The 13835-nt window shown below is 42.9% G+C and overlaps 1 protein-coding gene across 1 annotated transcript in view; it reads left to right on the top strand.

Annotated features, from left to right (window-relative positions):
• Positions 1-13835, top strand: part of LOC147684389 (adiponectin receptor protein 2-like) — a 219467-nt gene that overhangs the window by 31725 nt on the left and 173907 nt on the right. The window contains exon 2 of the mRNA XM_086940319.1: positions 1920-2091. Within this exon, the coding sequence (XP_086796445.1) occupies positions 1920-2091 (172 nt within the window). The remainder of the gene's footprint in view (positions 1-1919; positions 2092-13835) is intronic.

Here is a 13835-nt window from a genome sequence, read left to right as displayed (position 1 = left end):
TCATATCCACATTATCAACTGCCTCAATATTGTGAAAGCAAGTATCTATGTGTAAGCATAGATTTACTGTTCTTAAATCCACATCTGCGTAACATGATGATACACATGTTATCAAGGTATATAGATGTGGAGTTACGAATAGTGTACATATTCGTACCTTTGTGATATTCATATTGTCAAGGTACATAGATTGAAGTTAAGACTATGTACCTATATATACTTACCTTCACAATATTGTGTAAGTCAATACCCTGGAAATTATATTTTGATAGGACAATATTTAAAACTCAATTTTGTAATAGGACAAATTTGGATAAATACGGTCTTTACTGCTTATGTGGGCATTGTGTAATATTTGCCCTAGCTTACCAATAGTACGAAATCCCCTCTTATGTGTTTTGCAGGGCAGTGCAGCAATCAGGAGCTGTTAGTCCAGTATAACCTTGCAGGATGAGGAGGAAGAGGATGAGGAAGGGTTGATCGATGACTTCAAAGTCAGGACAATTCCGCTCAAGACTACCACCTCTAAAGAGAGATGCAGGCAGTTTGTCTTGAAGGTGAATATTAACTGCTGGAAGAGCAGGGGGTGTGTTGTATATACATGTAATTCAAACACAGCAGCATAGTAGCATATTCTTGGGCATTCATTGAATGACAACCATTCATGAACAAGGTAGTACCACTGAAAAACCACTGGCCTAGTCCAATGTTAAGGCGTATGTCAGATTCATGGGGATTCACTGAGAGGTCTATCACTCAATGTCAGGTTAGTATCACTGTAAATATAGTGGAATAATCACAGGTTACAAGGTAGATTATACCTTTTGGGATTCGTTGAGCAGTCACTATTCAAGAACAAGATATTTTCCCTGTGAATACAGTGAGAGGTCCCCCACTCTAGTGCCATGGAATTTAGTTGCAAAGTACATATGGTAAGATAAAGGTCATAATCATGGGAATTTATTAAGATGTTGCCCACTCAGGTACAAGGCAGTATTATAGGAAAATCAGATGCATGGGCCACAGGTCAGAATTGGGTCCTATTCCAGGTGATTCTTTGATATGCCGTCACTCTGGATCAAGGTAATGTTGTTTGGATTTCATTGGCATGGTCATAGGGCCATGCTCCCTTGGAATCAGTGACAGGATCTTGGGCCAAAGGCTATCCACAAGAATTCATGACTTTGTCTCTGGCCTGGAGCTAAGGAATGTACATAGGAGGTGTTTAGGGCCAGTTTCACCAGCCAAGAATTAGGCCATCAACTTTTGATTTCACTCAAATGGTCATAGGTGGAAACCTGGTCAATTGATAGTGGTCCCGCTTTAAGAGCCTGGGCTTGACCACTGCAAGGAAATTATGTGAACCAATGCTGCATGACAGAGTATTTCCCTTGTACTTAATGGACAGAAAAATAGTCCAGACAGCAAGTTAAATGGCTAAATTGTGGAGGAAAACTAAAAAAGAGACAGTTCATGCCTTTTTGCAGATAACAAGGACTATTCAATAAGACCCATGCCATGCCCCCTCCCTGTCATATAAGAAGGACTAGAGGCCAGAGCCCTCTGGCAAATAATTAGTGGTTACAATGCAAGGATTGTTATTATGGCCTCTGGCATGTAATGTAAGGATTGGAGGCCAAGGCTCAAGCGATGACCTCTGAACTTATGAGGTCTGTATATAAACCCCAGGTCTTGGCTCCTGAGTTTGCACCTTGACATGCAACAAAAAGGCTCGAGGTCATGACGCAAGCCTTGCTTTTTGTCATAATGTGAGTAATAATTGCAAAGGCCCAGGTCATCACACAAAGTTTGGTAATACTACTGGCAATCTCAAGCGTTTGTAAAGCAAATGATGCACGTTGTTCATGGTGCCCTCTCTAACTAATCGATAACAAAATCCCGTTTTCTTCTCCCTTCAGGTCTGGGAGGGGCAATGGTCTGTTTTGCCATATGACCGGCTGCCTGACTGGCTGAAAGAAAATGACTTCCTTTGTAATGGGCACCGCCCTCCCTTGCCCTCATTCCGTGCCTGCTTTTTAAGCATTTTTCGGCTACACACAGAGACAGGCAACATCTGGTCACATCTTCTTGGTAAGTGTAAACCTAAGACGGTAGCTCAGGGTGGAAGGAGCCTATCCTTTTTGAAATCTGTTCCTTTATTAATGGATTGTTGATTCATAACTGACATTTACCATTCTCCCAACTGAAGAATCAGGCAGGGTGTTATTTGTCAGGGTACTAAGTTGCGAGCATCAAGCAAAAATGTATCTGTTTCCATTGATACCAAAGGCTGTTACTGTATAGGTTATATTATAGTCCATTTGAACCGTGTCTAATTTCAGAGGCACCAGTGACTGATACTGTAAAGGTCATATTACAGTCCTTTTGGCCCATGTCTGACCCATTGACTGGGTACTTAGCCGTCTTTGCGCATTGGAATTCTGTGGAATAAAAGATCCAAAATGTTTCGCTGATGGCTATCTCTGCTGTCTAAGTCCTGTAACTTGTATTTCTTCAGCACCAAATCTATCATAGATTCACTTGCTTGAATTTCACTTAGTAACCAGTGGGTCTGTCATACATTCACATGCTTGCATCATTTCCACCAGTCAAGTTGGGAATCCCACATAATGTTAAATATCAACAAACAGTGTTAAAATGGCCACGGGACCAACAACAGGTTCTGTTTAGCAACATATCCACCTCCTTTAAAACAACTGAAACTTCAGTCAATGATGTGGCTGGGCTAAGCTCTCTGCACCCCTTAGAAGCCATCATTGCGTACATTTCTACTGCATGTAATGGTTGTGTCCCTGGAAAAGCTCTGTCCTTTACTGTCACAAACCTTACTTTTATTGGATTTTGGTTTGCTGTTGATAAGATGGGAATCCCTCTCCTCATGCCCTGTGTCTGTCAATCAGTATGGAGTTTTGCAGATCAAGCAGAGAGCCAGAATGGAAAAGCGGATGAGGAGCAAGAAATAGAGACACACAAGTGGTTATAGTCAACTTCAGAAATTTAGTTAGGAGGAAGCAGGCACAGCCAAATAGATGAGGCTTGATACTGAACATACAAATACATGAGTAGCAAGAAACTAGGGTGCAGTGATACAATTGGTGAGGGAATCAGAAGGGAACATATTTTACCAAACTCAAGAATTCTATGACAGTACCGGTGTATACAGTCCCGGCAATGATACTGTAGGCGATCCTATTGACAGTTCATTCAATGACAGCAGACCTTACCTTCTGCATTCTAAGGAGGTTCCTCCAGCCTATTTGTATTTGTATGGACCATGTAGGCTCAATTGACAGTGCAGATCCTGGATTTGTAGTTTGAACCAGAATTAAGGAAACAGGGGCTAGCCTATGACATAGCATACAGATCAGTACACCAATATGCTCACTACATGCCTTAGTAAGAGGAAGACAAATATGGGGAGTCACCAGAAGATAGAGACACAGAGGTTCAACCACAAGGATACAAAGAGAATTCTCCTTAGGGTCTCCCATTTCAGTGACGCAATACGGATTGTGTTAGTCACTCTGAACCTCGGTGGGGAAGTTCTAGTCACTTTCTTTGCCACCTCTAGTACATGATGAAAGCCTTCAGTCGCACCATTATTCTCCCAAGTGTCCACCAATACAGGCACCACAGCAACATATTCCAGTTTCACTTCAGCCACAGCTCCCTATACTTCATATGCCACGTTATCCAGACCTATTGGCGCAGCTTCCAATGCAGCAACCAGTATCCCCAACAGCAAGAGATGTGGAAGATGAAGGCTCACAAGATGGTGTTCAGGATACAGACCCAGATAAGAAAGAAAATGAGGTCTTTGATGACAAACCAGAGAATGAAGGCATTCACCAGGATGAGAAAGAATAAAGAATCGTTCTCCATACCTAAAAAAGAGGATACTCTCACAATCAGACTCTCCATCAGACAACATCATCCAGTTCCATTCTTTGCTGGAAAAGATTGACTAAAAGGTTTCTCACAATCTTCCCATGTGTTTGAGGGGCCAGCAGTGCCTTTGATAGGAATTCAAAGAGCACCCCAGAAAGACGATGAAGTACATCCATATCCTGGATCATGGAATGAAGGAGGGGTTCAAATACATGACTGTACTTGCAGAAAGAGTGCTGTTATTTAAAAAAATCTCTTAGTGAAGTCATCAAAGATGTTTCCCTGTTGGTTGTATGACCCTGTGTTGGTTGACATGAAGCATTGAAAGGGAGAAGACATCACCAATACATTTATAACTTGTGATGCCAATCTGACTTCACAATAAGGACCAATAAAGACCATGAATCGCCAAATATGGTTAAAGGGATTTTATTTTGGAGTAACATTCTATCCAGTATATAAACAGACCAATAGTAAGTTTAAAAATACAGCAGCACAGCAGATAATCTGCAATATCTCAGTAGATTAGGCCGCAATAAAATGAGACACTGAATTGTGAGAGCCCCACAGATTCATCTACACAGGGTGTCTAATTAGGGAGCCTAGAAGGTGTCAGAATGATTAGACTTTAGTAGAAGGAAATCAGTGTTTAGCATAATGTTTCACATGTGCAAAAATGAGAGTGGCAGAGAGGTCTGTACCTCTCAAAGTCTAAAGAGAACCTCTGCCTCCTCTGTGTGAACACCAATTAAATGTATCAGGAGATTCAGAAGCGTCCTTATCTACTTTCACACCACCAGGAACAAACCAAATTGTTAGTTGAGTGCATCTGCAACATTCCATCAGCATACATGCCAACCATTCCGATTCAGGCGGGAGACTTTCGATTTCAAGGCTAGTCCCCTGTCTCCTGATTCCTGCATGCAAAAGCCTGATTCCTCGGGGAACTTCTGTTGTTGACTTGTGTGACCAGGAGTATGCACTGAAAGGAACCTGCTCCTCCAGGCCTTTGCTCAACATTTTTTTTTCGCTCTATGCTTGCCATATCACTTTCTCCGTATATTAGTTATGCCTGCATTTCTGATATCCGATCCTGCAGAAGCACATTTACAAGCCCCATACATGACAATAGATCCGAGTAAGGCCTCAATAGAAGGGAATGGGAGAATTACATTCTTCCAATCATTTTGTTAAAATATCCGACTTTTCTCCTCTAAAATGTTGGCATGTATGCTTCAGTTTCCCATCACATTGAAACTTGTACTGTAATTCTCAACCTTGAAAATCTCTCGGTTCTGGTACGTGATGAACAGGCCGCTTTTAACCATGAATTATCCACATTCACTGCCAATTTCTTCCCTTCAGGCCTCACTATCAGCAATCTAATACAAACTATAGACCTTTCTCTAACTAACGTGAATCATGATAATACACCTGCAAAGAAACAGAAAATATGCCGGCAAGGCAAAATGCTTTTCAATTGAGGTCTGTAGTTAGGCTAAGTAAAGTTAACAGTTATTATGCACTTATAAATACATGATTATACATACCCATATATAATGTCAAGAATAAATGTAAACGTGAATAAGAAAGTACATGCTTATACGTTCCAACTGAACATTAATGTATTCATGTGTAAATCTCTAGCCCCTAAAATGGGTTTAGACCATGAATGCATTTAAATGCTTCACACTTGTTAATGAAGTTAAGGCACTCAGTGAATATAAGGTCAAATTCGAGTACATAATTGCATATTTGTGACGTATACGGGTGGAGCCTAAATTGCACTGCTCCAATCTCCCCTTTAATGGTGATGTTAGCCATCACAATCAACACATGAATATTATCAGATGAGACCAGCTCAAAACCCTGATGTGTTCAACTTTTTTCTTCTGGAGTTTTCCATGTATTTCATCTCATTATAAGATGTACACTGACTCTCCTCTAATTCCACATCCTTTCTCTCTCTTTTTATTCTCCTCCTTTCCTACGTGTTTCTTTTCACTTCTATACTCTTGTACCCCTTAACCACATGCGCGCTGCTCTTATTCTGCTCGTATGCTGAGTTTTTGTAAATCGCACTTTACATGACGAGCTGGGCTCGTCATCAGTGTGCGAGGAGGCTACACCATGACGAGCCCAGCTCGTCATGAGTGTGGAAGGGGTTAAACACTACAAACAGACAGATTGCGCAAAGGGCAGTTATGACAAGGGGTCTCAAAATGGAGCCAAATATTCCACTTCCAAGGTTTCCGAAACACTTGCCTACTTCTGCAAACCCATTTCCAGTCGCTTCCCAAGGACCTGTAGCTTCCAACTCCATTAAATCTCCCTTTAAGCCTGTAATATTCTTAATGTATTTTTTCACCTACTTGCTCTTGTCAGGAATATAAGTGCAGCATTGCATCTGGCAGACTCTGTCTTCCTCTGTGAGAAGGATGCCTAACATGAGGCGATTCTGCATCACCATTGGCCTCATAGCTGTAATTTCAGCGTCCATGGACAACAATGAATTTGCAGTTCTAGTAGCTACCTTATCAACTATGGTGGACAACATTATAATTTTGAGATCAATCAAAACTACTTCTGCGGAAGGAATCAATGCATCAAATATAACTCCAATCATTTCAGAGCCACTGCTATTTCTTTGTGTTCTAACTTATGATCCCCGCCCTGGATAGTCTAAATGTTCTACATGATAAATCTTGAGGCGACTATTGCCACTTAACATGTGCCATACCACCCTCGGGGAATGTAAAATATGCGTGATCCCCACAAACATAATAGACTCCAGGAATTACAAAATCTCGATCTCTCATGAACAATGGCCAATTTCTCCCAAATTCAAAAATGTGATCACAATTACTATTTCCCTTAAATTTTGTATGAACTGCAGATTTACCCCTAAGCACATATTATTTTCTCTTGTGTTTCCAATGTACAGTTAGTGCAGCCATAACTCCTGACTCTGGATGCTCTAATTCCTCTTTAGCCCACTGATTTCTATACTTAAGATCCTTCCCTGTTTCCCATTTAGCATCCATCAACCTTCTCCTATCTTCTACGGAACCTAGGAATTTCTTTTCAACATCAGTTAAGGAACAAGTCAAATTATGCCTATGAGCATAAGCAGTATCTAGTGTTGCAATGGGTTTAAATAAACAATCAGCTGTTTCGATCTCTTTGGTATTGGGGCGACTATTCAAATGATTAAACATGGTAACTTCAGAAAGCAGTAAATCCAAATTCTAAAGATAATAGTGAAAATTACTCTTTTCCATAAAATAGACTCATTAAAAGACTACATGTAATACCATATGAAAGAGGAATATGGTGATAGGTAATCCCTTCTTCAGCTGAGGCAGGTAACTGCGTAGCAGTCTTAGCATCCGTAGTGTCAATATATTCATAAAGCAACTTAAAATAAGCATTTGAGGAAATGTCTCCTCTTGATGAATCTACATGTAATGACTTAAAGTCAAATGTATGCACACTATCATCATTAGGAATCGGGGTTCTATGGGTAGTCATAGACCTAAGTTCAAATAAATTAGGAAGTGTAACTGAATATAACCCTAAAAGCAAAAATGAGTCCTACAATAATAGCTATCAATACACCAGCTGATATAAGCCTACATCTATTAGTAATATTGGTTTCCATGACTTCCCTAAAATCAGACCACTGAGAGAAATCTAACCTAAGTATGTTTCTACTTGTGCAAACGGCAAAACAAAGTTCATGGGTCGAGTGATGAAATTGTTTAGAAAGTTTTTGTGAGTCTTTCCTAACCCTACTCCGTCTTCTTGTAAATGATACTCTTACGCTCTTTCTGCTGCCTCAGGTATAGGGAATTTTCTTAAATCTGAAATGAAAACACAGATCAAAGTTCAGTTCAAAGTTCATGCCAGTGACAACTCAGGTCAGTCCAATCAGTGGCAAAGCAAATTCAAAGCATAGTTCAGCAATTAGCACAGATTCACAAAGGTTCAACTGGGATCTCACGCTTAACCTCCAAATCACAGAATTTCTTCTTTGGGTCATTTGCTGAAAAGTATGTCAATTCAGGAAATGAATACCTCTGACAAGGCACCCACGCTCTTTTCGATCTTCTGAGTGTAGATCGTTTGTCCTCACTGTCACTCTTACCAGAATCCTCAGTATCCTCTGGAATAGTGCTTGGCACACGTTCTGCAGGCAGACTTAGGACCTGATCCAAGTTTGGCAGAAGGGATACTCTGTCACAAACATGACAGATATCCCATCCGCCAAATTACATAGGATATAAGGGAATTGTAATTTGGCGGATGTGATATCCATCACAGTTTGTCCGCCAAACTCGTAATCAGACCCTTAGTCTCTCTCCCTCTTGCCTTCTCTGCTTCTGAGCGTACAGAACTCAGCGGCGCTGTTACTGTCTAATACCCCCAGGTACAAATCTGTTTCCAAAGAGATTTGCAGCCTGCATTAGCTACCTGTGGCACAACGGATAAAATTCAAGGCGCTGTGCCTGGCATATAAAGCACTACACCACACAGGTCCGGTCTTTCTACAGGACCTTCTTATCTGGTATGAACCAACCAAATATCTTTGCTCTTCAGGAGCTAAACACCTGACAGTGCCCAGAATCCGAACATCGCTTTTTTTTGGGGTGGGGGGGGGGGGGGGCAGCTTTTGCTTCTGCACCTTCAAACTCTGGAACTCTCTTCCAAGTGAGCTCGCACGTGAGAGTTCCCTTTCCTCCTTCAGGAAGGGACTGAAAACCTGGCTGTTACAGAACTAGACGCCCTAGCAGGCCCACTGTTGTCCTTAGCGCCAAGACACCCCCGGGTATACGTGCGCTTTATAAATCCCAGTAACATTAACATTACAAGACCCCTCTCTACCCATCTGCTACCTCTCCCCTGATAAGGAGAGCAAAAAGGTGGATTCGTCAGGATGCAAGATTTGCAGCACGCCAGCTATGCCCATAAAAGTGGCAGTGCCACAGGCCTTTCTAGGAAGGTACAACCGTGCCTTGTGGGATTCCAACCTCCACTTTGCGGACCCCCCCCCCCCAAAAGAACACCGGGAAGATATCCTAGAAATTATCCAGGAAGGGGCCATGGTGTCAAATCAAGTCATCAGGGTGGCAACGGACTCTTCCATTCCAGCTGCTCACAGCTACTGCCACAAAATTGCTTTACTTTGGCACGCATGGCTGCAATTACCTTCTCTGAAGCCAGACGACCGGTTACGTCTGCAAAATTTACCCTTTTCTGGCTCCACCCTCTTTGGCTCACATACCAACGATGAAATGACGAGAATGAAAACGGAAATGGATACCCTAAAATCGTTGGGATTAGAAAAATCTGAAGAATGACGTTTGTTCCACCCTTACCACTGACGGTTCTCTGCACGGAGGGTTTAAACCCCTCAATGGCAGTCAAGCAGATTGCAACAATATCAGCAACCGTACCAGTTGCAATGCAAAACACAGAGAGGTCGGCACTCCCAACAATCTAAGCTGGGAGGACGTCAACCCGCTGCAGCAAAACCCTGCATCATCTCTTACCCCACTTCTGTTATCCACTCTGGTAGGGGGTAGCATTGGAAATCATTTGGCAAAGTGGCAGAGTGGGTCTTGAATATTGTCAAACATGGCTATCATCTCAGATTCTCTGCCCCACCACCATCCATTCCTCTGAGGTCGTCCACGTCTCGCCTCAAGCTTTTACAAGAGGAAGTCAACACTCTGTGCCACAAGAAAGCGGTGGGGCCAGTCACTCGAAGCCAACAAGGTCAAGGTATCTACTCCAGATACTTGCTACTGCAAAAGAAAGGCAGGCAAGAGTTCAGAACCACTACCAATATGCGGTTCTCCCATTCGGCCTCAAGTCAGTGCCCAGAACCTTCTTCAAATGCATGGCGGAGGTGGCAGTGCACCTGCGGAAACACAAAATCTATGTATATCCCTACCTGGACGATTGGCTGATCAAAGCATCCACATTCACAAAAGCCCAAAAACATTTCCTGTGGAGGTGCATTCTGCTTCATCTCTTGGGTCTGCACGTCAATGTTCAATAGTCCACGTCATCTCCAATTCAGATTCTACCTTACTTAGGAGCTACCATTGATATGTTGTGGGAAAAGGTGTTTCCTTCGGAGGAACGACGGTTATCCATTCTCCGAAAATGTCCCAATCTTCAGCGGATAACACATCTATCAGTACGCATAGTCTCCTCGCTCCTCTGCTTGATGGTCTCCTGCATATTTCTGACTCCCAATGCTCGCCTCCTCATGTGTCCTCTCCAGGAGTGCCTGGAAGACCAGTGGAACCAGTTCTCAGGGAACCGGGAGGACAAGATCACCCTCTCAACTCATGCAAAGAAATCTCTTTAATGGTGGTGTTCCCAGAAGAATCTCCTAAGGAGAATGCCTTTTCACCACCTTCCACCCACACAGACCTTGATCACAGATGCCTCATTGGTCGGGTGGGAGCCCACATGGATCACCTACAGATACAAGGACTATGGTCCTCAAGAGAACAGACATATCATATCAACCTTCTGGAACTCCAAGTACTGCACCTGGCACTCAATGCTTTTCATCCTGCATTCACGACCAACAACCTGCTTGTTCAGATTGACAATACAACCACAATGTACTACCTGAACAAGGAGGAGGTTACCCGGTCCAGAGCCCTGTGGCAAGAATCCCAAGTGATCCGGCCCTAGCTCATCACCAGGAATCTAATGCTGGTAGCTGCGCATCTGCCAGTGGAGCAGAATATCCACTTAGAAGCCCTCAGCAGGGTTCTCAACAAAAATCACAAGTGGGTGCTGAACAAAGAGGTTGTGCAGGTATCTTCAGGTTGTGGGGCATACCCTCTATCAGATCTGCTCACCACAGAGGAAATAAAAAAATGCAGCGACTTTGCCTCCAGATTTGACCATGCAAGGGCACTTGGAATGCCCTGTGGATCAACTTGTCGAACAAATTTCTTTACGCTTTTCCTCCAATACCACTTATACCGGCAGTCCTGCATAAACTGACGTCCATGACAACCCAAATGATACTCATTGCCCCAGAATGACCGAGACAACTGTGGTTTCCGGACCTCCTTCACTGGTCTCTCCGTCCACATCTCAGGCTGCCTTGCAGACCGGATCTTCTCACAGACTTTGGAGGTCAACTGCTACACCCCATCCTTTCCTCCTTGAGTTTGGCAGCATGGCTCCTGAGATAGTGAAGTATGGTCATCTAAATCTGCCTCAGTACTGTTTGGACATTCTGAAAGAAGCGAAGCAACCATCTACACGAACAGCTTATGCTTTTAAATGGAAACAATTTTGTATTTGGCGCTCCTCCAAACAAATTGATCCCATTTCTTGCCAGGAAGAAGTAATTCTCCCATATTTGTTACACCTTGCCAATTCTGGCCTGCAATACTCCTCAATCAGAGTCCACCTCTCTGCTCTCACGGTGTATAGGAAAAGTCCTTCCCAAATCTCTTTCTTTAGGATCCCAGTTATTATAGATTTCCTAGAGGGGTTAAAGACAGTCTTCCCTCCCATTCGACGGTCTTCTCCTCCATGGGAGCTCAATGTAGTACTGTCTCGTCTCATGCTTCCTTGCTTTGAACCCATTCACAAAGTTTCATTACAGCATGGAAAACTGCTTTCCTGGTTGCCATTACGTCAGCCTGGAAAGTTAGTGAGATCCAGGCCTCGTGCACCCATGAGCCTTACACGGCATTCCATTTTCTCCAAAGTAGTGCTGTGCACTCACCCTAAGTTTCTCCCTAAAGTGGTCTCAGATTTCCACTTATTCCAGACTATCGATTTACCCACGTTCTTTCCAAACCATTCGTCTGCAGCAGAGAGAGCTCACCATTGACTGGATATTAAAAGGGTGTTAAAATTCTATTTGGACAAGACCAGAGGCCATTCGTAATTCACAACAGCTGTTTATCAATCACTGTCCAGTCCGCACAGGTGTAGCTACCTCTAAACAGTCAATCTCTAGGTGGATTGTCTCTTGCATTCTCTGCTGCTATCAGCTAGCCAACAAATCTCTTTCTGGTAGTATGAAAGCTCACTCTACCAGGGGTTAGGCAGCGACTGCTGCCCTAATGAGGTATATTCTTGTAGAAGACATTTGCAAGGCAGCTTCTTGGAGGTCAGACCATACATTCACTAGGGGCACTACTGCCTGGACACAGATGCTAGGGCAGATGCACAAGTAGGACAGGCATCCCTCAGAAATGTGTTTACTTAACAGGGTTTTTTCTTGGTGTTTTCTGTCTACTCCACCGCCTTAGGGAGGATGAGCTTGCTATTCTATTCAACGCTTATGACTATACATGGAAGTCCCCTACGAGAGAAGGTATAGTTTCTTACCTGTAATTCTAGTTCTCTCATAGGGGTATTTCCATGATGGTCATAAGCAGCCCTCCCTCCTCCCCAGTGGAGTGGACAAATAATTTCATGCTCCATTATTATCGGTTAAGTGTAGCCTTCAAAAAGAACTGAGGTAATTGCCTTTGGCTGAGCATTATGGGATATTGGTTGTTCCTCTGCTCTTAAAGGTACAGCCTTTTTTTCTTCACTTATGATGACAGCCTATGGGCTACATTGCCCTGCACTTCTTCATCTCTGTTTTCTCATGACAAAAGGGTTTGTGAAGGTTCTTTTCTCTGTGCCATTACAGAAAATGTAGGTACTTAGAGCATATGTAATTATAATTTCTTATTTTGCCATTCCAAGATGAAGACCACTGTAGCTTACCCCTAGCTGCATTGTGACTTTCTTAAGTGACTTCTCAAGGCCTTCCCGAAGAAAGGCGAACTAGAATTACAGGTAAAAAACGATACCTTCTTTCAAAACAATCTGACCATGGGATCCCTCCCCACATGTGTACGACCATGAAAATGTCTAACCATTGTGGACAACAAGCTATCTGGCAATACAGGTCTTCTACCTGCTGAAACCCAAATGCCATCCTCTCTTTTAACACAACCTGCCATGACCCAACTCTGCTGTTCTGCCTCAAGCACTTCCTCTTGCCACCTTTTCGCTTCCTCTCAAGCATCAGCTGTTGTTAACAAAAGGTTATAATTGGTCTAGTCTTCCGATTCATTTACATATTCTCCATTAAATGTTCAGGACCCATGAGCATAATATTGTGCAACTTCATCAGCATATCGGTTGCCAACTGTCACATAGTCATCTCCACTCCTCTGGGCAGAATATTTTACTACAGCAATTTTGGTAGGCACCTTGAATGCCTTCAACAATCTCATGACATGTTCTCCATTGCAGATAGGGTATCCTGATGATGACATGAATCCTCTCTGTAACCATAATTGTCCGAACTCATGAACGACACCAAAGACATACTGACGGTCAATAAAGATCGTCTCTCAGCCACTTGTACAGAAGACATCCCGCCAAGCCCGGGAGCTCCCACTACCCCAGTTAATGTACAGACTGCGTAGGCAGCTCTCAGGGTTTACCCATTGTCTCTCAGGCAGGACCCATCAACAAACAATAAGAGATCATACTTGGTCAGTAGTTTATCCAAAAAACAGGCGAATGGAGAGGCAGCAAGAAAATTTGTTAGATGTGATGTATCAAATTGATAAATTGAGACTCGTGTCCTTTATGAATGTGAAAAAAGTCCAAATTTTAATCGGTTTCTCTTGACACAATGATAAACCAGCCAAGAAACTCAAAGTACGATGATCAATGAAACAGCACGAAACAGCCAACGCCTTTCGCCCGATATGGGCTTCCTCAGGGCAGAACAAATTCAGGTTGATTACAGTCTCATTGGAAAAATCCACAGCTGATATGATAAGCCAGCAGCAAAGCTAGTTGAAGCACAAATAATGTGCAAACAATCATAGAAGAAGAAGAGAAAACGTAAGAATACTCGATCCAAATGC

The sequence above is a fragment of the Lissotriton vulgaris genome, chromosome 10, assembly GCF_964263255.1.
Source record: "Lissotriton vulgaris chromosome 10, aLisVul1.2, whole genome shotgun sequence".
NCBI classification, from domain to species: Eukaryota; Metazoa; Chordata; class Amphibia; order Caudata; family Salamandridae; genus Lissotriton; species Lissotriton vulgaris.
The sequence above is the reverse complement of the archived record's forward strand: the minus strand, read 5'-3'. Positions and strand labels throughout refer to the sequence as shown.